Source organism: Platichthys flesus, chromosome 10 (genome assembly GCF_949316205.1).
Source record: "Platichthys flesus chromosome 10, fPlaFle2.1, whole genome shotgun sequence".
In the NCBI taxonomy this organism is placed as follows: Eukaryota; Metazoa; Chordata; class Actinopteri; order Pleuronectiformes; family Pleuronectidae; genus Platichthys; species Platichthys flesus.
In genome coordinates this window covers 5,513,638-5,538,972 of record NC_084954.1, presented here as the reverse complement: position 1 = coordinate 5,538,972, position 25,335 = coordinate 5,513,638, and the positions used below count along the sequence as shown (strand labels likewise).

At 45.2% G+C, this 25,335-nt stretch overlaps 1 protein-coding gene across 1 annotated transcript in view; it reads left to right on the top strand.

The window, feature by feature from the left end:
• The window catches only part of grin3ba (glutamate receptor, ionotropic, N-methyl-D-aspartate 3Ba), a 69,581-nt gene extending 49,158 nt beyond the window's left edge, over positions 1-20,423 (top strand). The window contains exons 6-12 of the mRNA XM_062396586.1: positions 688-834; positions 1,125-1,270; positions 5,194-5,309; positions 15,054-15,205; positions 16,413-16,577; positions 17,674-17,741; positions 18,220-20,423. Of these exons, the coding sequence (XP_062252570.1) occupies positions 688-834; positions 1,125-1,270; positions 5,194-5,309; positions 15,054-15,205; positions 16,413-16,577; positions 17,674-17,741; positions 18,220-19,192 (1,767 nt within the window). The 3' untranslated portion in view covers positions 19,193-20,423. The remainder of the gene's footprint in view (positions 1-687; positions 835-1,124; positions 1,271-5,193; positions 5,310-15,053; positions 15,206-16,412; positions 16,578-17,673; positions 17,742-18,219) is intronic.
• The last annotated feature ends 4,912 nt before the right edge of the window (positions 20,424-25,335 follow it).

The window sequence follows — 25,335 nt, the reverse complement described above, 5'->3', positions numbered from 1 at the left end:
TATTTACAACTTCCCTCAGTTCACGTTTTCCCCCGAAAATAATAGTGTGCCTGCCGTCCTTCATTTCCAGCGAGTTATACTAATAGCTTGACGCTCCCTGAACATCTTTCCAATGACGGGTTATAAACTTTTTTTGTATAGTAAATGTCTCATTAATCCCAAAAGCCTTTAAAAAGAAAAAAAAAAAATTAAATTGTTAAGTGGAATTTAATTGGTGGAGTAAACAAATGAACAGTGTTCAGGTGGACTCCTTCCCCGAGGCAAGAGGCAATTTCACGGAGAGACATTTGGGATCGGGGCTCGCCGAGCAGTCACACTTTGTTAGATTTCCTCTCCTGGTCTGTTTTGATTAACGTGATCTCCCCTCACTCTGGAGTTAAATCTGGATTTCTACAGTAAGGGAGGAGGAGGATGATGTCAGGAGCTTGATATTTATGTCAACACCTGAAATCACCCCTTGTTGTGACCCCCTGTTCTTTATTTGTCACGTACCTGTTGTGTAATCTCAGTTTCCTCCGTGTGTTTGTTGTCCTCTTGACGTCATTGTGCTTCTCATCTTGGATATTTTTAGATATTTAATTCACTATTTTCTGTTCTGGTCTGTTTAATTATGTCCATATGCTAATTATTACATTACAAGAATAACAAAAAGACGTCCCTCTCCTGGGTCGCGTCTCCTCTCCACAGACTCCTAAATGCTGGACGGGCCGTTTCCTGATGAACCTCTGGGCCATCTTCTGCTTACTGGTGCTGTCCAGCTACACCGCCAACCTCGCCGCCGTCATGGTCGGGGAGAAGACCTTCGAGCAGGTCTCGGGAATCCACGACGACAAGGTTAGACTCCACCGCAAGGACGCAAACTTGCAACCGCACGCATGTCGGCGGGACGAGTACACACACACACACATGCACAGGCGCAGCGACATGGACACGCAAACTAATCCCGCACAAGGACGAGCTAATGAGTAAAGAGCGGAATCACATGTGAAGGATTATCACCTTCCATATCCCCAGAACCCAGTGGGGAGTTCCCATCATGATATCGACCCCACCTCCTCCTCTCTTTCTCTCTTTCTATAATCAACTCCCCCATTGTCTCCCCCCTTCCTGTGTCACTCCCCCAGCTGCACCATCCCTCCATGGGCTTTCGTTTCGGCACGGTGAGGGAGAGCAGCGCCGAGGATTACATGAAGAAGAGTTTCCCGGAGATGCACGACTACATGAGACGCTACAACCAGCCCACCACGCCGGAAGGTGTACACATGTTAAAGTAAGATACACACACAGCTGTGCACGGGTTGTGAGACGACCTCCCTGCCACTTGTGATTAAAATGCAACCAGTCGTGCTTCCATCCGCCAGCTGTGGTCCTCTGTATTCTGGGCACTTTCTCTTTTCATGCATAATCATTTGACCACAGACGAGCAAACATCTCTGCAGCCGTTCAGAAAACAAGTGAAGCTGAACAACAATGTGCACATATTCTCATTCACCAGCTGTACACACTTTTCAGATTTGGTTCTAATATCTTCACCATAACGTTAAAGGGCAACTCCCCCCCCCCTAAGTTTCGGTTGAAGTGCTTCTCCCTGGAAATGCCAATAGAGTACCAGCAGCACCAAACTTTTGTGGCAGAAAAGTTTTATGAAGTAGAAGCTTCTCGCCTCTGGAGTTTCCAGGAAGCTGAAGGACGCAGTTTGTCCCGAGCCGCTCGAACCCCTGGTGCAGGTGGCCGGTGCTGAGACAGGTGTCTGAGGACATGGGGGGGGGGGGGGCAGGGGAGGACGGGGAACAGCTCTGATTGGCAGACGATGCGGTGGTTTAGTGGTTTAGTTTCGGCGCAAATTGAAAATGAGTCCTGCAGATTCCCCCCCGCGGTCGTCCACCTCTGATTAGAGAGTGTTAACACGTCCGTGCAAGATCTAGGACACATAAAGGTAGATTTCTTTATAAAGTTTGGTAATAAATGTGATATTAAAACCAGCATCAATATAATTTATCAAAGAACAGTCGTATAATTTAGTTTACAGCTTCGAAACACATTTTAATGTCAGTGAAAATGCTTGTTTTTATTACCATAGAGAGAGATGTGCTTCTGCTCGTTGCTCTAAATCACAGGGAACATCTGATTTAATGTAGGTTCTTCTGTACTCGTGATACTTTTTGCTTTGACACCTGCAGACATGTTGCCTCAGCCATCGCTGAGTGGTTTTCTTACATGTGATGAAGATGCTGTTTGCTTCCCCGCCTGACAGAGATCCCAGAGATCCCTTTGTGAGCTGCATATATTTACACCCTGCATTAGCATGAGTTGCTCCTCGTGCAGCAGACACACTCTGGCACGAGGTGTAAGTGAGGTCAGGGGCAGATTAATGCAAAGGAGCCGACGAGAAGCAAAGAGACGAATCAGGTTTATTTTTATACCGTATTTAATTATGTAGGTGCTTTACATAATGCATACAAAATTAAAAGGAGATACAGCGGAGGACATTAAGGGAAAAACACTAATTTAAGGGATTGGAGCATTAGAGTTTTAAGAGAAACAAGAAAGTATTTCGAGGTAACGGTAAGTGGATGAAGTTCTGGAAAGCAGTCGCCCCCGCACGACCTGAGACGGAGGCGTTCGTGTTCGCTGGGAATAGAGATTTGTGGGGAGGTGAGTTCACTTGAGTAATGGTGAAAAGAAGGAAGGTTTCACTGTTCCCTTATTTTCATTAGTCTAATCATAGTTTTAATAATATTCTGAGTATGATGTTTACTTATAATTTATACCCTGGTTTTTCAGTTCGATGTCATTTATTATACTGACACACCGGTCAGATTGTATGAACAGTGATGTGTTATCCTTAACTCATCACATCCAGCAAAGCTCTACTGTCTCTTTCAGTCTCGTTTGTGAGTTGCTCAAATCATAATTAGATCCTTTATCACGCAGCCGGATCAGAAGCCACAGTGTCAGAGTAGAGCCGGAGCATTAACGCTTCTCCAAACCAGAGTGTTTACCCACAATCACCCTGGGCTTATCCTGGAACCAGGCTGGGAGCTGGAGAATAAACAAACATCTCATGGTGCTGAAGAACAAAAGGAGTCAGGCAGCGGCCCTAACATCTTAGAGTTGGAAATTATACAATCATTTGATAAATCTTGTATTAGGCATTTGTTGTTTTTATGTATTAAACTTATTCAGTCAGTTATTTTTCAAGATTGTATTCAGATCTTTTTTAACAAAATGCAGCAAAATGCCAATTAAAAAATACTCACCTTTACGTTTTGCTAAAATAATCAAATTATATCTGTATTTAGAGTTTAAATACTTAAAATATAATGAAAAGAAAATTTAAAATAATGTATTTGCAAACTGTTCCCTAGAAATAAATATAATACTAACGCAGAAAAAAGTTTCAATTTGTGTTTGACTTTTATAGAGTTTTATAATATTAGGCCACTTTTGACTGTTGAAGTTGGTCAAGCTGGTTTTAACCCATTTGGTTACATATATGAAATAGTTAAATTCATGAAAATGCATCATATAAACTCATGTTTTGTCGAAGTAGTAGTATCTGATGACTAATGCTGTCAGAATAATGTACTACAAAGTACAATGTGTCCCTCAGTAAAGTTGTGGAATGGATGCGTACATATCATGAAGTCGGAAAACTCAAGTGAAGTAAAAAGTACCTCGATCGGTACTTGAGTAAATGTAATTCGTGACATTCTACCTCTGGAATCTGACGCTATATGAACAACTACACATCCAGGAAACTGAATCACCCCAAGAAAACGCACTTGCTTTAGAAAAACAACCACACACTCTCCTCAAACACGCAGCCTCCTCCACGGAGCAGCAGCAGAGATGCTGAGATAGTGCATGTGCTGACTTAGTGATACAAGTAGGTAGATGCGCTTGTTCAGAGAAAAGGGGGATGAGAGCGGGCGAGAGATGAAGGCGGCGTTTGTTTGCAAGCGTGGCAAAGGCAGGAGAGGAAGTCACAGCGGTGCAGAGGAGCAGAGTGAGGGAGCAAAACACTATGTTGGCAGAACTACCAACCCCAGAGCTGCACACACACACACACACACACACACTCACACACTCACACACACACACACACACACAAACACCTCATGGACAGAAAAAAATGAAAAACTGACGATTCATCTCCTGGAGAGAGAGAGAGAGAGAAAGAGAGAGAGAGAGAGAGAGAGAGAGAGAGAGAGAGAGAGAGAGAGAGAGAGAGAGTTCAGAGGGATGCACATGCAGCTTCACACAATGTATGGGCTCAGAGGAGATAATGCAAGCACAGACCTAAACACACCCTCATAACTTACAGCTACTCCTGCCTCACACACACACACACACACACACACACACATACACACACACACTCTTATTCCAAGGCCAGGCATCAGATAACTTCCAACCCTCTCCGGTCCCTGAAGAACTCTCCATCCTCTCCCTTCTCCCGGTGCCTCGTATTTGACAGGTCCACACTCTCTGCTGCCGCTTTGAGCAAAGACTTTGTAAAGTCAACATTTACATAAGGGAAGTAAGTGTCCGGAAAAGCTAACGTGTCAGATTAATGGGATTTCCCGTGAGACCACTGCGCGTGTGTGCACTTCACCCCAACACGTGCATTTCTTCCATTTAGATGTCGTTAGTGTGTGTGTGTTTGGATTTCTGTGCACGTGGGTCGGTGGAGCGGTATCATTTCCTCTCTATCAGCCTGTTAGTGTGTATATTGTGATGTAGCCGAACCCAGTGTGTTGTGCTTTGTATCCTGAAACTTCGTCAGTCAGCTGTGATTAGAAACCCCAAGCCGCTCACAGAGGGACGGTCTATAATTAGGGGTCAGCGGGGGTCAATTGGATCGATATTAATGGAATAGCAGTGTCTTCGGCAGTGTGTATGAAGCCTTATCAGTCCTCCACAGGGACTGTTGGTTTAGGTAATGATGTATGTGTTTACACAGTCTATTAGAATACAGTTCATCCCCTGTATAAATGACAAAGTGGGATGACAACCCACTAAAAACATTACCGGGGGATCCTGCCGAGGTGTCTGGAAATATTCAGGGGGGAAAGTAAATCTGATTAACGGGTCTTGAAAAGTTAATTGTGTTTAATGAATGCTTCTCTCTGTCCCCCGTGATGTGTGTGTGTGTGTGTGTGTGTGTGTGTGTGTGTGTTGGTGGTGAAGGACAGATCCTCCGACCCTGGATGCGTTCATCATGGACAAAGCCCTCCTGGACTTCGAGGTTTCGATCGACGCCGACTGCAAACTGCTCACCGTGGGGAAGCCGTTCGCCATCGAAGGTGCAAACACATTTCTTTTAAAAACCCTCCTAAAACTTAATTTGATTAGATTTTTCTGGACAGGATGTGGCTTTTACACTTTTCTACCATCTAGTCTGTCTCTTTATTTCCTCCTTCTCTTTCTCTTCTTCCCTTAGATATAGAAAATCAAAAAGAACTTTCTTGTTCACTCAGACCCAGACCTCTATATCTCTCTCTCTCTCTCTCTATATATATATATATATATATATATATATATATAAAACACAGACCTTTACTTCAACTTTAAGCCAAATATAACTTTATTCTCGACCATAAAAACAAGCCTGAATACCTTAAAATAGACTGAGCATCTGGGGACCTTTGGTGAATCCCAACGATGTGAGCATATGAACTGTACTCTCTGTACCTGTACTCTCATCAAATACACAAACATTTATAGTGGTTTTGTTCTGTTTCATGAAGAGATACAACCCTGGCAACACAGCCGGGTTTCCAGTGTGTTTCTGATGTCTTCAATGCCTGAGACGCACATTTAGAAACCTGGTAACTCAGAGGATGATACTTGCTCTGACTTGAACATCCACGGTGTGAGTCCTCAGCCTCTTGTTCCTGCAACAGAGACACACTCCCTCGCAGTGTATAGAGCAGAGAGGAGATCAAACACTGTAGTTAGCTCCATGACTGACAGAACAACACAGTGATTCACTGCGTGCACCTTAAGCTGCAGGGGAGAAGTAGTCATCCATTATTAACCACCGGGCCCAGTCAGAACACTTTGGTCTCAAACCTCACGTACCGGACCGACCACACCCCCGTCATGATGCGTACGGTAAAAAATCCACTGGGTCATCATGTTCGGGTTCTTGTGCATCGCTAAATCTACACAGGGGTTCCCCTACTATACAAGCACATCATCAGATTTGCACTGTAACTAAGCAGAATACTGTAGTGGCTCTAATTTAAGATCATTCTCTCTGAAAGAACACGGTTATGTGTGGATTCTATACAACAGATATTCTCTTTGAATGGGGAGAGAGTCAGTGTAATACAGTGTTCTGCACTCAGGGTTTTCAACTCCATCTAAACTGAGTCTTTAAGAGGTTAATCATTTTTTGAAGGATTCTGTTTGTTTCTGAAGAATGGTGTTACAAGTTCTGCTGTCACAGAGGAACTTATATTCTATAAATAATATAGAATATTAGCCTGTTAATTTGAGTTATGAAATATTAACAAAGCATATGCTCCTTGAAGTGTCACCTTTTCAAGTACTTAGTTGAAAAGAGTCTGTGTGTTCTCTCCGATTCTGTGTGTGTATCCTCCAGGTACTCCAGGCTCCTCCCACAGTACTAAGACATGTAGATCGGGGAGTGGGTTAATTAGAGACTGTGGATGTTAATGAGTGTGAATGGTTGATTGTCTCTGTGCGTTGACCCTGTGATGCGCTGGGGACGTGTCCAGGGGGAACCCGCCTCTCGCCCCAATGTCAGATGGGATTGGCTCCAGCCCCCCCGGCGACCCTCAGAGGATCATGGGTATAAATAATCGATGGATGGATGATGGTCAACGGGGGACATGATGTCCCATACGTACCAGCTACAGGCGTAATACCCTGAATGCTCCGACATGAAATCCTTAACTTACCAGGAAAACCTAATTGCAGGTGGCTTCACTAACCGGATTGATTTTGTTAGTCAATAGGTCAGAAAGTCATTAAGGTCGAATTTCTTTCTTTCATTATATTTTAACTGCCAACAAACCAGTCATAAATCATGTTTTTTGATACAGTAAATGCATCATACAACTACTACAGCCAGATGAATATACAATGAACACATAATTATTCTTGCCTTTTGCGTTATTCCACCTGTCATTGTGACACCGATGACAGTAATAACAGAAGAAGTCGTTGTTTCCATAATTGATGTGTGTGTTCCACGAACTCATAAGAATAGATTTGACTTGTGGGAGTTTTTATTACAGAGCCGCAGTAAATTGTGTCAGTGTTAGAAATAAAGGCTGCTGACAATCTGTCAGAAGAAATTATACCCTGTCCTAATAAAAAATACTGGGGCCCCCTTTCACTGAGGTAAATAAAAAAGGTTCCAGCCATTATGAGAAGTTTTACAGTTTCCCAGTCACATGCCATCTGCACGCACTCGCCTTCCGGAGGTGACATTGAAGTGATGATTCAAGCGTTTAACCTCCAACACAAAGCTCTTTTACAGGTATAAAAAGAAATAGGGTGTCCGCTAATGCGTGTGCACCACAGTGCTTTTATATTCACTAATGCAGTCGTGACGGTTGTAAACATGTCTGGTTTGGAGCAGGGCTGCTGGTTCGTGCCTGCTGTGAAGCTGTTTTTCTATCTGAAACTGCTGAAGGAGCTTTTCACCTGTTCATCCAAAGTTTGGTGAAGCCTCGGAAACCCCAAACTGGGAAATCACTCGTCCTTTCTTGGGCTGTGAACACACCTACGACAACACAGAATTTAATGTAGCACAAGTTCAGATCCACAAGTGTGAAGCCGATGAGACAGTTCGAGATATGCAAGGCCACAGACAGACAGATATCTGGAATATTGATGCTTTCCCTGCAGGGACTCGTCCCTCATCACAGGAAGGGAATCAGTCCGACGGTTTATTTTAAGTTCATCAATATTGAACCTATCTTGTGTCTAAATGGCATCGAATTGGACGACAGTACAGACGCCAAGTGTGAAGCTGATGAGATGAAACAGTCTGTAGATATGAGAGCCACAGACACACAGACAGATTTCTGGAATAAGAAACAGATAGATGCATACTTGTTTGCACTTCTTCATTTATTTGATCCCATTCAGTGTTTTGTCCTTGTATCACTGAGATGTGAACGCTGATTCAAAGAAAGTGAATAGATACAAGTACAGGTCCATATTGTCATGGTTTTGACATGATCTTTCCTCTGTTGTTAGAAAGAGAAGTGAGCACACACACAACAATATCAATAAACCAGTGACTAGGAAATATCACCCATTTTATTTTGAAGATTACTGTGATGACCGTAGCTGTGTCTCAAACTAAGGGCTACATCCTTCTTTATTTATTTCTATTAGCATTATTATTTTATTCATCGAAGACAGAATTTTACATTTTGGCTCATAACATAAACATTTCATGTCTTAAAATGTAATTGGGAGACGACACGGCACTCAAGCAGATTTTTAAACAAATTATTTTTATTTTTTAAAGTACAGTTCTCATGGCTTTAAGGGACCAGTCAGGACCTGAAGGATCCTTCAAGTGTGTCCGTCCAGCCGCTGAGCAACTGAGGCTCCATCAAGTAAAAAAACAAACAATCTTCAATGTTTTTAAATCAACCAAAGAACTTTGACGTCATCTCTGTTGGGCCGACGCAGCCTGATGAAGGATGCAGCTGCTGTCGGCTGCGTGGGCCGCGTCCTCCAGAGGATGCAGCCATGAATCCAGACACCTCCACTACTCACGGTACAACCCTGGCCCACTGGAGACTATCTGCTGCTCTCTTGAATGGACATGACAGAACGAGCAGAGGGACCCCCCCCCACACCGTGGCATCACTCACCACCGTGCGGATGAGAGAGCAGGTCTCATTGGAATGGAGAGTGGGTCAGTTCGATGACTGCTTGATTCAGAGGCTACATGAAAAGCCGGGCAAACAGAAAATCCACACAGCCTCTGTTAGCTATGCAGCCCCACGGTGTGAGAGAGGAAACGAATGAGGGAAGGGAGTGAATAACTCAATGAGCCCAAATAAGGTGGAGGAGGAAAGAGAAGCAGAAAGGAAATGTGAGAAGAAAACACAGGAGGTGGGAGAAAAGAGAGAGAGAAAGTGAAGACAGAATATGAGATGAAAAAAAAATGTAGGAGAAAGAACAACACAGGTAAAGAAAGGGCTGGTGCACAGGGGGCCGAGCGAGGGGGGAGTTGAGCACAAGAAGGAGATAGAGGGCTTTCATTTGCCCACTGCCAGTTTGCGCCTTTCTGCACAGCGAGTGATAAAAGAGGCAGCCAACAGAGTCCCCTAATCAAGACAAACCTTCACCCCGAGCAGATGGAGGGAGGTGGGGGGGGGGGGACAGAGAGAGAGAGAGAGAGAGAGAGAGAGAGAGGGGGGAAGGAAGGAGGGGAGAAAGAGAGGAAGTGTCATTTGGTCCATGTGAGGATGCCCGGCAGGATTTATAGAGCGGTTTGTGGTCAGGAGATACAGGGAGAGAGAGAGAGAGAGAGAGAGAGAGAGAGGGAGGGAGAGAGAGATACAGAGAGAGGGGGGGAGGAAGAGAGAGAGGAGGCCGTGGAGTCGCTGCAGCCCGAGGTGCTCTGCTGAAAGTCTTCAGGCCTCTTAAGTGGCGGGAGATGTGGGGGTGTCGCTGTTTCCTCTGAGTGCTGCTGGGAGATGTTTACGACAGCCTAGACACACCCCATTAATAATATTGCCGCTGAATATGCAGCCACTCACTGTTTACTTGTTTGTGTGTGTCTGTCTGTGTGTGTGTGTGTGTGTGCGTAGGTAGTCTACACAAGCTCAGTCAAGTGGGACAGAGCGTGTCTGAAGATCAAAATGAAGCCGTGCTGGCACAGGATTTAGATTTTGTTGCTGGGGTGAGACGGTTGTCTGTCGGGCGGCTCACGTCTGGCAGGAGTGAAGCCTTTCTCCCCTTGTGCTTTGTGTGTCTGTGTGTGTGTGTGTGTGTGTTTTTGTGTGTTTTTGTGTGTGTATTTCAATCCAATGCAAAATTGCACCATTTGAAAAAAGCGGCTCTTCTTAAAGACTGCCCTGACAAGTCATACTAATTATGTGTCGCTGAATAATGAGTGAATAATTTAAATTCTTTAGTGTAAAAATGGGATAATACACCTTTTGCCAGTTTGACATTATTAAAATCAAACCATTTACCAAAGAATAATCAGACTTGGCAATTAAACTATATTTAGATGCAAACAATCATGTATCCCGTTGATTTATAGCACTTTTCCCAGCAGCAAATTGCAGCAAATCATCTAGTAAACAAGATAATTATGTGTTTCATATTTTCAGCAGTAGAAAGCTACGAAGAGGAAACTCATTCTTCATTGATAGAAATCAAAGGGAAAGAGCGAATGCTGCTTAATTCTTAAAACTCTAATTTGAAAGTCATGAGACATCATCATTTTTTCACCTTTCCCAGCGAAGCAGTTGGGATTTGTGTGTGTAAAATAAGGAAGCACGTTTTTTTATGAACCGCTTGTCTGTCGGGTGTTTTGTGACATGAAGTGCACGGGTGTGTCTGAGTCAGGTGGTGTGTGTGTGGGGGGGGTGGATTTGAGTGACAGCTTCGGGGACTCGAGGCGTGTGATGGAATATGATGATGTCTGGGGAAAATAAAACAAATGGCAAGTGGCTGCCCACTTGTGTTTCGGTATTTGACTGAGTGCTCTCAAGAAAAAGCCGGATGGAGGTGGCTGATGACAGAGAAATGCTGCCTGTGTGCCGGAGAGGAAAAAAAGAAAAACAAGAAAGAAGACAGCAGACGCACAGGGACAAAAAGAAATGGACTCGGGAGAGCAGCCAAGAGATAGAGAGGAGAATGAAGTGAAGCAGAAATTGAACAAAAGTGATGGGATGACAGAGATAAGCAGCAGACTAACTGAGGGAGAGACTAGCGGTGGTGGTGGGAAAGAAATGACCTGGGTCGGGGGGGGGGGGGGAGGAGGAAGATGAGAGAGATGATGGAGATGATGGAGAGAGCGGGAGGAAATGAGGAAGGGGGACGCAGGGTGGGAGGTAAATTCAGACGGTCTTCGTTATGTGGGAAGCAGAGTGTGACAGTTACGCCGTTCTCCGATTACATCCACGCACGCCATCAGGGTCACACACCTTGACGGCCACAACACACATACACACACACACATACACACACACACATAGAGCTGCCAGGTCTGAAACAATCACACACGTACAAACAAATGCTGGCATTGGCTGCGTATCTGATTGCAGTACAGATGAAATGAAACAACAACCCCAGGTGGTGTTGTATTGCAGTATATCTCCCGTGAGGGTCCTTTGACTCGGAGCCCAGGGGCACATTAGCTTCACCGAGGACCTGCAGACAGGGATGTGGGCTCCATTGCAAAAAAACAGATGCACTTATCAAAGTCCGGGCGGAGCTCAGCAGCGTCTCTCTCTTCATCTTCTGCAAAAAGACAGATGAACGTGTCGCTGTTGAAATTAGAGCAATAAACAGCGGGTGGGTGGGGGGGGGGGAGAAAAGTCCTTAAATCTGTTTCTTAATTAAAAATATTATAGTTCTATAATTTTATTGCCGTAACTATAGCGTGCTTTACTGCGGTGTCTGGTCTCATTACTCCACAGACTGCTGCTGTTTTACTTTTCACAAGTAAATCCGAGGCAACAGCGGTCAAGTGACGATAAAACTTTTCTACAGATGAATATTTAATGATAATAATAATTTGGATTGCAGCCTTCAGCGTAATTAAAATGTTTTTTTTTTTTTGAAGCTATTAAATCTGTGTCTGCACCTGACGAGTTTTTACCTCCAGTGTTTCCCGGAGCGTTTCACGAGCATCTTGTATGTTTTGCATGTAAACGATATCACTCTGCAGTTTAACCAACACCTGCAGCTGTTAGTTGCATGTAGTGGAACAAATGTTGTGTTTTCTCTCTTTAAAAGTTAGAGCTGTCTCATAAAGGCAAGGAGCGTCATTACTCTGCTGCGCTGCCAAACTACGCTTGTAACTGCTCACGTTTAAACTGAGCTGCTTGTAAATCTAGAAGCCGGCAAATCTAATCCTGTTTTTTTTTTTAATCAACTCAACCTCAGTGTTTGTTTGTCAACAGGATTATGCAACAAAAAAAAACACAGCTCGGTTGGAAAAACCGGGACATGGTCAAAGTTAGTGTTGATCCTAGAAATGTAATTAATCACTTTCTTTAACTTTTAACTTTGTTTTGACGTTTTCACCGGTTTCCAGGGGAATCATTCATGGATCTTCAGGTAGATTTAGTACATTTGGTGCAGCTTGATAACATTAAGGCGATGGTTGGGCCTTGCCAGAGGTACTGTATGTGCTCTACTGCCATTCTAGTCATTACCTCAGCTAGGGAGGTTATGTTTTCACCCCTGTCCACTGAGAGGCGGTGGACTAGTGGCAGAAACTTGGACTATGGGCAGAGAAGGTCTCTGGTTCGTCTCTGGTTCGACTCCACGGAGAGACAACAAAAAGACGAACCTGGATTGATCTGTCCAAAAAACCAAGAGTCTCCCTACCCTGTCTAGTGCCCCTGAGCAAGGCACCTTACTCCCCCAACATCTGCTCCCCGAGCGCCGAACATGGTCTCTCACTGCTCTGTGTGTCCTGCACCAGATGGGTCAAAAGCAGAGATAAAATTTCCCTACCTGCATGAGTGTGCCTGTGTTTGGGACTAATAAATGCATCTTAATCTTAAATATTTTGTCGATTGATATCAATGAGTGTGTTCAATTTGGTGCAGCTTGATAACATTAAGGCGATGGTTGGGCCTTGCCAGAGGTACTGTATGTGCTCTACTGCCATTTGAGTTATTACATCTGCTAAGGAGGTTATGTTTTCACCCCTGTCCATTAGCTCGTTGGTTATTTAGAACAGATTTCCATGAAACCTGGTGGTAGGATGAGGTATTGATCAGGGAGGAAACCCATTAAAATGTTGTGGTGTGGATCCGGATCAGTGGGAGAAACCAGGATTTCTCTTTCACTCTCTTTAACGGTGCAAGATTTTCCACATTCTCTCTGTTTTCACGAATAATAAATCAAGGACCTTGATGGTAATAAGAAAAAAAATCAAGCCCAGTTATGCTTGACATCCATGAGTGTGTGAGAGATTTGCTGCAGCTTGATTTGGATGTAAGGGGACTGTTGGGCCTTGGCGGACGTCTGCGCTCCGCTGAGTGCAATTCTCTTTTCATTATGATTTCTTTCTTCACGGTCACGGCTGTGAAAACAAAATATAGCTCCAAATACACCCGGGAAAAAGCTGCTTTGATAGCCACATGCAGCAAACAGCTGTGCAGCTAAAGAGTGCACACTGTACAAGGGAGAAAACGGACAACACCAGAACAGGATCCACACAGGAGCTCTAACGTCAGCACGTTATCCAGTTCCCATGCAGATGAAGGGAAAGTGAACTTTGTTTGGCCTCGCTGTGAAACCGGCTCTTATATCTGTAACCGGAGGGGATGAGCGTGAAGTGAGCGAGGGGCCGAGGATCTGACTACGATCTGTGTCTCACCACTGACCGCTCCGCTGGTGAGGTCAGGGTACGGGGGCCGGTAGGAAATCCAATTATTTTTGATGCCGTGTGGGTTATTTTTTTTTTTTTATGAATTCTTGAAGTGTGGCGACCAAAGAGATTGTATAGCTGGAAACGGTTTCATCTTCTTCAAGGTATGTGTCATAAAAGCCCCCCCGTAGAAAACACAATAAAAGGGAAAGTAGTGGGAAGTGTCATGTACCTCTTAAAGTTCCTCAGGCGAGCTTCATGGGAACCTGTCTGAAAAAACGCTGACAAAGAATGACGTCTAACAAAATGAGAATTATCGAGTACTAAGATTTAAAAAAAAAAAAAAGAAGGAGAAGCCAGTAGCATTGACTGGAGGTGACAGGGGGAAGACGGGTGTGATGTACAGGTGAGAAAAAGGGAAAGAAATATCTTCATGGCCTCATGACATTTAGGGAAAGCATCACTTCTGACATTTTTACATTTAAATCTTGAGTTACGAGTTCCTCCGAGCAGAACCTGAACCCCCCCCCCCCCCCGTTAAGGGTTTAACATGGGTGATTTACGGACAGGATAACAAATCACCACCGGCCCGAGCACAGCCATGAGACTGCAACTAAATGAAATGTAACTGCCTGTAAGGAGCACAGTCAGGTAAAATATGAGCATATTCGCAGCCCATCCGCTGAAGGGGGGCAGAGGGAGGGGGGGGGGGGGGGGGGAGTCAGACTTGATCCCTCGCCAGCCCTTGAGCCGGCATCGGGCGGCTTGATGTTAGGATGAGAAAATGGCCCCCGATGGTGACAGATGGTGGTGAGAATGAACCGACGTGCGCTTCAGACAAAACAGTTTCGCAGCGTTAGGATCCCTCGCAAGGCTCCGAAGGAAAAAGGAAAAGGTAGCATGTCCGAGCTGTCGTCTCTGGAGGGACAGCAGGTCGACGGCTATTCAGAGAGTTGTTGGTTCAATCTGCCGCTCTGTCAGAGTCCATGGGCAAGACTGAACCCTTCCAACATGCGAAGGGTATGTGATAGAGAAGTGCACCATTCTCCATTCGCTCAGGTTGACAACATCTTCCCCATAATCCACAGCTGCCACTAGTGTTTACACCCCCGATCCTAGAGGGAGGAACAGACTTCTTATACCTAAAGCCAGAATCTGATCCACAGGAGCGTATGATCTATACCACAAGGGACACGTCCACCAGCTGTGCTTTGTTTCCCCACTATACTATATACCAGAAGAAGCCTGGGACACAGAGTATCTGCATCAGACGTTGCAGAAAACCTGGTTGATTCCGATTTCAAAATGAAGCCTGCAAAGCCATGAATCTGCTTTTCTTCCGGAAGGTATCTGACCTTTGCTGAACTGCTTCTGGCAAACTACGATTTCTCCTGCCTTGGACACTTTTCTCCTCCTCAGACACGGCGTGTGCTCTCACCTCTTTACCCATAGCTCGGCCATTTACATCTGTATGCGTCTTGTCTTTCAGGCTACGGCATCGGCCTGCCGCAGGGTTCCCCTCTGACCCGGAATGTGTCGGAGTTTGTGAGTCGCTACAAGTCTGAGGGATTCATGGACATGCTGCATGACAAATGGTATAAGGTCGTGCCCTGCGGGAAGAGAGTCTTTGCCGTCACCGAGGTAAGTCATCGGTCGGAGAGGGCGTTCGTGTACTGTGTGTGTAAATAGCAAAAAGCCCCTCTGCCTTTGTGCTCCTATAAATGAGTTTGCTCCCGGGACGCAGACGGGATTGGCTGCCAGGCAGACAGTCAAAAACATGCAATCACATAAACTTAAACCCTTTCACTGACCTTTGCCAGACTTTATAGACACGTAGCGTCTGGTTGTCGATACTTATTTGTGTCTCCTGTGGGCCACAACAGAGGGGCTCTCGCTTTTCATTTAGCTCTTTTCAAAAGAAGTGCTATCTCCAGACAGAGCACGCCGTATCTATATCGCTTGTTTGTGAACAAACTATACAAATCCCCGCGGCCGCCCCCCCTTTTTAAATCCCACTTCAAAGTGGAATCGTACAGAAACACGCTGCAGCCGCACAGGCCTGAGTTTCTCCAAATGAAATGAAAAAAACCTTAACTTCTCCGTGCATCAGACAGTCATTAGCCGTCCATCCCATTTGAAGTCTTTAAGAGTGGGCTCACTCCCAACAATGTGGGCATTAGAGCCCTCTGGATTGGGAGCAAAAGGAGGTCAGTGTTGTCGCTGATGAATTTGTCCAGTCAGCATGGGGCTAATTGCCATCGGAGGCAGTGCCGAAATGAGCCGGATGGAGGAAACACGATTAGAGAGCGGTGGAAAAGCTCACCGCCTTCCTCCGGGCCCGTCACAGCCTCGCATGAGATAGAGGTTTGTGTGAGAGAGGACGTGTGCAAAACCAAATGGGAACAAACTGCTCTTCAATTAACCATCAGCTATTTTTATCAGCTTCTTACTGGCTGCTGTTTCTTTCCATTGAACAGTTTCTCTACCCCCCCCCCCTTCACTTCATCTCTTTGTGCCCACTCTCTCTCTCTCTCTCTCTCTCTCTCTCTCTCTTCCCATTGCTTTACCTCTCCACGTCCCTTTCTTCTCAAACATGTCTTTCAACACGATTGCCCTTGCTCCTGTAAAAAAAAAAAAAAAACCCATTATTGTGAGCTAACACAATCCGAATATCAATTCCATAATCACAAAAAAAGCCTTAACTGGTGATTGTGTAGATACGACTCATCAATCTCTGCATTTTCCTCTGTCAGTGTAAGTCTTTACTAATCTGTGTCACTCTCCCACCTCGCTGTATGTGTCTGTGTGTGTCTCTGTGTGTGTGTGTCTGTGTGTGTCACCCCCTCAGACTCTGCAGATGGGGATCCAGCACTTTTCCGGCCTGTTTGTGTTGCTGTGTATCGGGGTGGTCGGAGCCCTGCTGACGTTGGCCGGCGAGCACACCTTCTATCACCTGGTCATCCCTCGCCTCCGCCGCACAAACACACTGATGTACTGGCTGCACACAAGCCAGGTGAGCACAACACATGCTGTGTGTGTGCTGATTTACACACACACACACTAACACACACACACTCTCTCTCTCTTCCACCGTTGCACAGGATCTCGTGCTTTCAAACACAAACCCACCCTGTGAATATTGTGAAGTGAGCTGTAACTCTTGTAGTGTGTGTCTGTTTGTGTGTGTGTGTGTGTGTGTGTACACTCAGCATGCTGCTGTTGGTGAGCTGTCCTCACCCCCTGTAGTTGGCTCTTTTCTTGCAGTTGACTTACGCCCTCTACTGTTAGAAAATCATAACAGTCCTGAGTGAGACTAATATCTTCCCTGAAACTGAATCATATTTTTATTAAGTTTAAAAGAATTTTTACACACTCACCGATTAATGATAATGAAGAACTTGAATTATCCTGTGAGAGAATTGGATCGTTTACGACAGCCGACACCAGATGATCCACAAAATGAGAATTTAAAGGTCATATTTTGCTTTTATTATGAAACTCCAGCCTTTACCAACCGAGGCACCCGGTGGCATTATTCGTGAGAGGAAGAATGGAACGAGCCCCGTGAACATTAAGACTGCTCACATTTGTTTTCTGTATCAATCTAAAAAGGGCAAACACTCCGATAGGCCGCCTCCAGCATTCATCACAAAACCAGCTGCCTGAGGAGGAGGACATCTGAGTTAGTCTGTCCAGATGACTCCTATCTGCAGCGAAAGATCTGCAAACAGGAGGAAAGACGAAAGCTTAGAGATCCCTAATAACTTGGTTTTAAGATGTTCTCTTACCCTAAGCACCCAGGTAGCTGGATCAAAAAGGGTTTAAGCAACCGATGCTTTAACCTCCTCGAAAGTCTAAGCGGAACGGTGTCTCTTGTTGAATTTCAATCGTTAGATTAAATTATTCAAAGGAGCACGACAGCAGGATCTGTGAGGAATAGCCGTCGCAGATGTTCTGCAGAGTAACGGCTCTCAGAAATTCAGATTCATCGTCTCCGCTGGTTTATCTCGGCGATAGTGAAGTGATTACAATTTGTCATTTAGCTCATTTATTAAACTGGAGTTTGCTTATGTTGTTTTTGATTCTCTCTCTTCCTTCTCTGCTTGCAGAAGATCCACCGAGCCCTCCACACCACGTACGAGGATGTAGGGAAGGAGCTGACCGGCCACGACCAAAAGTAAAGAAGATGATTGACTTAATATTTGTATTTCATTGGGAATAATCAGAGTTGAATGCATCAATTTGGCCTTTTTACCTGTGACAACTACAGGTGCATCTCCCAGGCCTCCACATCTAAATGTTCAACAGGTGGAATCAGACTGAACACACTTGCAGCTTTTATTTCACATTTACGACTTGATAAACAACATTACTTTTTAAGATGGAGGCAGTGACAGCTTTATTGCTGATCTAAAGCAGAACTGCATGTAGTAAAAGTTATGCAAGTGACATTAACATGATTAAATCAGATAGTTTGGCTCATGCTGCACTTGATAAAGTCTCAAATGGTAACTAGACACTCAGGCAGCGCTGCTTCTGCAAATAATCAACAAACAGATGAATGCATAATCTCCTCATATTTATATAGAATATAGAATATACATTTAACTGTTTTTGCATATTACTTATAGATTTCGATCTTCCTCTTTAACCAGCCCGTCCTCTTGCATCTCCGAGAACTGCACCCTTCACCGGAAACTCCATCAGCCTCCTCCCCCATCTCCCCCCACATCCCTCCCCGCCTCCACCACAGCCGGGGACACCACCAACTCCTCGCCATCCCACGAGCCGAAGGAGAAGCGTGTGCACTTTGACCTGGAGACCCTGCACAGCTACCGCCTGCGCACGCACACGGCCTCGGTGCGCGGCAGGCCCGGGATGGTCGGCCGGCCCGGGCTCGGCCTGGGAGGGTTCGGGCTGGGACACTTCGGGGGGTTTGGCTCCCCGCCACAGATTAGCCTCCACATCAACGGGGGCCCCGTCTCAGCACTGGCGTCCACAGGCCTGGTTCTCACGCCCCTGGGCGGCAGGCCCGGTCAGACCAGCCTGTGGGAGGGGGAGCTCCAGGAGCTGCAGGGGAAGATCGAGATATTCCGCACCCAGCTCAGAGAGGCTCTGGCCCGGAGAGCAGAAATCCAGACCAGCCTGGATCGAGAGAGGAGCGGACTGGTGCGCAGGGACACCAGTCTGGAGAGGGAGAAGGACAGACAGAGGACACAAACTATTAACACAGACAGAAGTAGCAGCACTCAGTCCAAACTCCCTGAGAGAGACAGGACCAGCCAACTGCAGACCCTGAATAATCAAACAGGAAGGGCCAACCAATCAGCGGGGCCCGGGACCCTGGAGCACGGGAGGAGCAGCCAATTGAACACAGTCAACAGTTTGGAAAGAGGGAGACCCAACCAGCTGCGCTCCGTCAACACTTTGACGGGGGAAAGGACCGTCCAGTCACGCACCTCCACCAGTTTGGAGCGAAGTCGAGTCAACCAACCAGGTGCAGGGAACGCAGCTGTCCAATCACGGAACACCTCCAGCCTGGACAGGCAGAAGGCTAACCTATCACGCACTATGAACACTTTGGAGAGGACAAAAGCCAACCAATCCGGTGTGAGCAGTGGAACCTGATCGTCCCTGTAGGAGATTACAAAAGGGACCAGTGCAGATGCATAACCGCGGGAAGATGGCGTCTGAGGGGATGCTTGCTGAAAACGTTCAATAAGTCACCCGACGCCACTGGGGGGGGGATGCTTGCTAAAGAATTACCATATATGTTAACTGACACCATTACTTACTGTAACCTAATAATTTTCCACAACAGTTATTTCCATTCTCAGTTCAAACGACGACTAAAACAAACTTTAACTGCAATTTAAGAGCTGATTTTAAAAAGTAAAAAAATATTTCTGCATCATCCATAAACTCATAAATAATACGTTTAATTCCGTTAAGTGAAAAGGAAGCACATCGGGGGCCAAGAGCAGAGAGGAACTCAAGTTTGCCCAATTTGAGAAATGCACCGGAAACATCCACTTGTTAACCGAGTGCCAGCGGCGGGAGATAAAGTTAAATATGCAACAAAAAAAAGAGAGAAATGTGGTAATATTCCCAAAAATGTGAATGATAAAAGAAAAGTGAGGGGAGAGCGACTCTATCCTGAAGCAATCTGCTCCATGACCCCCCCCACTTCCCAAAAAAGCCTTTTGTGTGTTAATACCTCGTAACCTTTGTCCCATTGTGAGTACAAGGCCCAAAATACACGTTTTGTCCACGTCTCTATAAGTACATCCCATCCGTCTCTTTTCCTCAAACATGGCATAATTGAAAAAGGATGTCTTGCAAACTGAGCCGCTGCCAAACCAGTGCTTTGAGATGGTAATGTCCCTGTGATTTGATGGGTTCCACATGAGAAAAGGGACTCGGAGGCAGGTTTGACAGGAGGCTTTAGATTATTTTTTTTTATCGTTTCAGTGGAAAAAAACGTTTTTACCCAAATACACGTCATGATTAGTTTTACTCCATCTGAAACGGTCTCTGTGGCTTGGAAAGGAACTTTTAAGTTTTGGAAAATAACTCAGAATGACAGCGAAAGGGTTTTGGAGGCTGCACAACTTTATACAAAAAAAAAGAAAGGCATTAAAACAGGGGTTGTGAAGGGTTAGGGAGAATCTAATGAAAAGAGCGCCACTGGGAAATGTAAGATCCGTCGTATTTGGCCTTTGACCCCTGCATCAGACGAGGGGTCCGGGGTATCTCTGCATCTACTGCTTCACTTTTCAACTTTCATTCCGGCTCCTGTGAGGCCAAAACCTTCCTGAGGTCGTCTTTGAGGGGAATCGCGGCTAAACCATCCCCCCCCCCCCCCCCCCCCCTCCTCATTACTGGTAATATTAATTTTTAATGTGCCCACCACTGGCTGCAGCGTTGAGGGTGATTGTTGTGTGCGTGTGGGTCAGTATTTAAACGTGTTTCCACTATTCAAGCTGCTGCAGTCGCTGTGGGTAAAGAGGAACTTTTTTTATCTTTTTCCGAATTTAAAAAAGCTGTGTTTATGTTTCCCGGCTCCGGCCGGTCGACAAAAGAAGTGGCATCAATCTGGATTTAATTTCAAACACCTCATGACTCTGGCAACATTCTTTTTCACTCAGCGGCCGTAACGTGCATGAATTCAAACAAATCAAACTATTACAGTTTTCTAGCTCCGTGCATTTCTGGGTGAGTTCTCTGTTTTGTTTTTTTCTTTTCCTGTAATTATGAATCATTAAAGAAGATGGACACTTTTTGTCACTGTTTACACTTGGCAGAGTGGAGGCTGCACTGGGACTCAGTTACTCTGTCAACCACCAGGGGGAGCTGCATCCCTGCTTCCCGCGGATATGAACAATGCAAATGTTTCTGGATCCAGCGACAATAAATAAGTCGAAGCAACTTGACTTTTTTTGTGGAAACGACGGCGGCTGAAGGAAGCTGCTCTTTGTTCCTGCTGTTCTCCTGCAGCTTTAAACGGACCTGGGTTCTGACGTCACTCCTGCTCCATTGATGGAATCTCACCTGCTGGATTAACGATGCTTCAAACATGGTCTGAGCTACAGACATCACTGACACTAAAACACTTCCTGATGTCTATTTCAACGTTTCAAACTTTGCTGTGGTGTGACGTGATCGTGTTCACATGCCATGGTGTCTGCGAGAAAGAACAAAAAAAAAAAAGAAGATATTTTAGAAATTTATTGAGAAAGAACTTGTTGTACTGGATATTTAAAGAAATAATTTTAAAATTTACCCCTTATAGAGAAAAAAAATTGTATCAGCATATTATTGAAATTTTATCATAAATGATCATTCTCATGTTTTGAAATAAACATTTATATACTTATTTACTTGCATTATCTCCTTTTGAGTGGAATCTTGTTATCTAAAAGGACAGAGGGAAAAGAAGGGTAACTTTAATTATTTCATATTATCAGTCTGAGCCCCGTAGGCATTAATCCACTCATTTCATTGCCTGGATACGTGGTGGAGAATTCAAAAGTTGTTTAAAATGTTTCTTTTTGCAGATGACGTTTCAATCAAAGTCATTCAGGATGGTTTTTAATGAAAAACCAAAGTAAAAAGCCCAAACTGACTTTTTAAAAGTTATTTTGAGAATAGTAAGGTTTAAAAAATGAACAAACAGAGGGTTACACATGTCTGATAAACAGAGCATCTGCCTCAGCTCAAGCTTTTGTGCCTGCTGAGCTTTGACTGGCAACTACAAGCAGTCGTAGCAGGTCCTCAAAGGAACATGGGACGAAAATCTCAATGTTTCAATATTCAATAGTTCACAGATCTGATCAGTTAATAATAGAATAACTGAAGCTCCTCCGCTCATTGATTTGCTGCAGGATTTGCATGAGAAAGGGTTAAAGTTATATTGGTCTGACACAAATGTTTCCTCATTCTCTTGAAGTTAAATCTATACATTTTTTGCCCTGATGCTTGAATTTATGCAGAATTATGCAGCACGGATTTAAGGATATATTTGTCCTTCTTCAAGAAGACACACCTCCTCCCACCTACTACTTGTTAATGACGTTAACTCGCCTTTATAAAAGTGTGAGAATGAGCTGCTGCTCTGTTTATCAGATCATCACAGGGGCAGGTTAAGATGCATTTAGGAGGGAGATACTATTTTTGTAAGTGGATATTTTATCTTGTGTGTTTGGGGCTTTTACGTGAATGTTTTCATCAAGTGCAGGAGACTCTTCATTCATGTCTGTGTTGATGTCCCTGCTTCATGATGCTCATTCTCACTCCTGCTCTTGCAAAACTGGACAGTGCGATCAAACAGTGCTGCAAAGTGAAATCCATCCTGCAAACCAAAGTGCATCCGTGTGTTTGTGTTGAATGAGTAAATCCACACCTACTGCAACACCCACTGTGTTGCCATGGAGCGCGAAGGCAGTTCATCTGTGTTGGAACTGTGGATGATAATATTTAATCTTGCTGTTCAATCATTCACATTATGTTTTCGTTTTTTTTAAGGTTTGATGAGATCAGATGCTCCTATGTTGATCCCCACGGGTCAAATTCAGTTTGACACAGCAGCAGAAGATAAGAAGCACAAGGGGAAACAGGGAATAGAATAGGAATAGAAACCGAATCAAACTGAGTAAAAATACCATTTGTATAATAGTATTAAAATTCAAACTAGACTTCTTTGACACTTGTGTAATACTCTGTAGGTGACAGGGAGCCAAGTGGAGAGAACAGTGTGGGTGTAAAACGTCCCTCGGGTCAGAAATTAAGTGGAAGATGGTGGCACGAGACCTCGATCTGTGAACGACCTAAGTGACTTTTCTAAGAAATGTCAGCCACTCGAGGAGTTGGTTTAAGCTGCACTCCACCCGAGTGTATAATGGGGTGTTCAAGTCGTCGTGTAATTACTGCTTTCAGCCACAGAGAGGCACTTGAACCTGCGTGTGCAGAAGACAGCTGCTGAAAGAGAATGACTTCACACTACGGACCTTTTACTGAGGAGAATCTACAACTTTGGATGCAAGTCATGTAGTGTGAGTGTGTGTGTGTGTGTGTGTGTGTGTGTGTGTGTGTGTGTGTGTGTGTGTGTGTGTGTGTGTGTGTGTGTGTGTGTGTGTGTGTGTGTGTGTGTGTGTGTGTGTGTGTGTGTGTGTGTGTCCGTGTTCGAGGGCCCACCCATGTACATTTACCCCGTCAGTCACACTCCAGTCCCCCCATGTAGAGGTGCCCTGGCCTAGATAACATAGCAGAGTAAATCACAGTTCCACGTTTAGTCCATATTGATTTGAGGGTCTTGGATTTCACATTAGCGGGGGGGAATGTTTTCTCGGCCACGTTATTACAGTAACATTAATACTCTTTTAAAATACCGTCTACTATCGAACACTGGAAGCTGAGAGCTCGTACGGAACCTGACCCTTTGCGGAGGGGGGGTTTGAGACTTGATGCCACAGAAGATGAGTCGTGGGTGTGGAGGAGAGCTGCAGCAGCATGAGGGAGAACAGGGCGCAGCATGCTGACGATTTAGTGCCGCTGCATCGACCAGACTGTATAAAATGAGGATAATCTCTTGGCCATAAATATAATCAATGATCAGTCGCTGCACTCGCACGTGGCCGGATCCTCCTCGTTGTGATAAAATAAACAATGGGCTCTTTTGTCAGGTGTCTTCAGAGCTACGTGGGCAAAAAAAATCAATCCGTTCTCAGAAGTGTGCGGCCTCTCATACACGGAGAGTCGAATCTGTCCATATCTAAATGAACATGTGTGATGCATGTGCTCATACGTGCACTGCTCGTGTAGGGAATGTGGGTTCCAACCCCTGCGCTAGCCGTGCAAACACGCCTGTGTGGGTGTCTGGCATGTGCACACGCGGACGTGTGTGTGTAACTGCATGGAAGCAGTAGGCCTCTTAGCTGGAGACGAAGTAATTGGGTCACATGTGTGAACGGCAGTCGAGAAGGATTTTAATCAAACTTAAGAATCCCCAATGTGCTTCGCCCCTGGCTAACAATTACCATCCAGTGGGGCTGCAGCTAGCACAGCTCAACTCTGAATCAGAGAATTGGTGATTTCTGCATCTCGCAGGTGTATGAGGACGGTGGTGACCAGTCTCACCAGTGGAGGATGAGTGTGGGTCTGTGGGAGGCACAAAGGAGCGTTCAGCCACCTCCACCTCCAGCTTGTCCCGCCCTCCCTTTGTCTCGTAGGTAAATAGGAGGCGAGCACTGTGAATGATGAGTTTATTAGCTCCTGCCAGCTGTGACCAACCCTTGGGTATTATTGGCATGGTGGCTCTCTCTCTGTGTGTGTGTGTGTATGTGTGTGTGTGTGTGTGTTACGTTGTCAGGGTGGGGGCTGCTGGCAGGAGCGAGGAGGGGAGCAGGAGGGCTGCAGGGGGGGAGGGAGACTGAGACGAGGGAGTACCCCATGAGAACCAGAGAAATTCCCTGGCAACACTAAATGAGGAGCAGCCCCCCCCCCCTCCTCCTCCTTCATTCATCCAGCACTGAGCAACAACACTGAGCCAAATGACCGAGGCTGAGAACCACCGTGGTGCTGGGTGGTGAGGAAGGTGTGGGGGGTTGTGTAATAAGAATAACTTCACTTATATACGATCTTCCCAAACACAGTCACAAGCAGCTTAAAGATGTTAAAGATGATGTTAAAGATGAAAACTTGGAGATCACACAGAGTTAGAGCACAAATACAGAAATGAAAAAAAGTACTACAGATGAGAAAAGAGTCAAAACAAGTTAACAAAATAAACTAGTAGGTATCCAGGTAGCATACGGATGTGGGCGACTTCAAATTAGGGTATTTTTTGGCAGATGTACGGTGTAATATGGATGTGAACCTCAAGAGACCCATGAGACCCATGGTGAATTTGGCCCATATGGAAAAACCAAACTAATTCAAGGCCCCTTGGATTGACATGTGGTGTTGCTAGGGTTTACTTAAAGCCCAGATCCGGCAAACAGCAGCCAGGTGCCATCATGCCATATGGTGTGTGGGATGTGAGCCATATCTGGGCCAGATTTGCTTTGTGGGTACGACCAGAACTAGGGGAAAGGACACTTCTTAAAGATAAAATAGGATCTGGAGTTATCAGATCTCCTCGTGGAGGTTGTTGCAAGGAGAGGGAACCCTGACAGGAGAGTGTAAAACCAGGTCCTGCTTCTTTCCACCTTGTAAAACCAAAGCACACAGATCTGAACATGGAGGGTGAGCGTGTCCCTGAACGCATCTCCCTC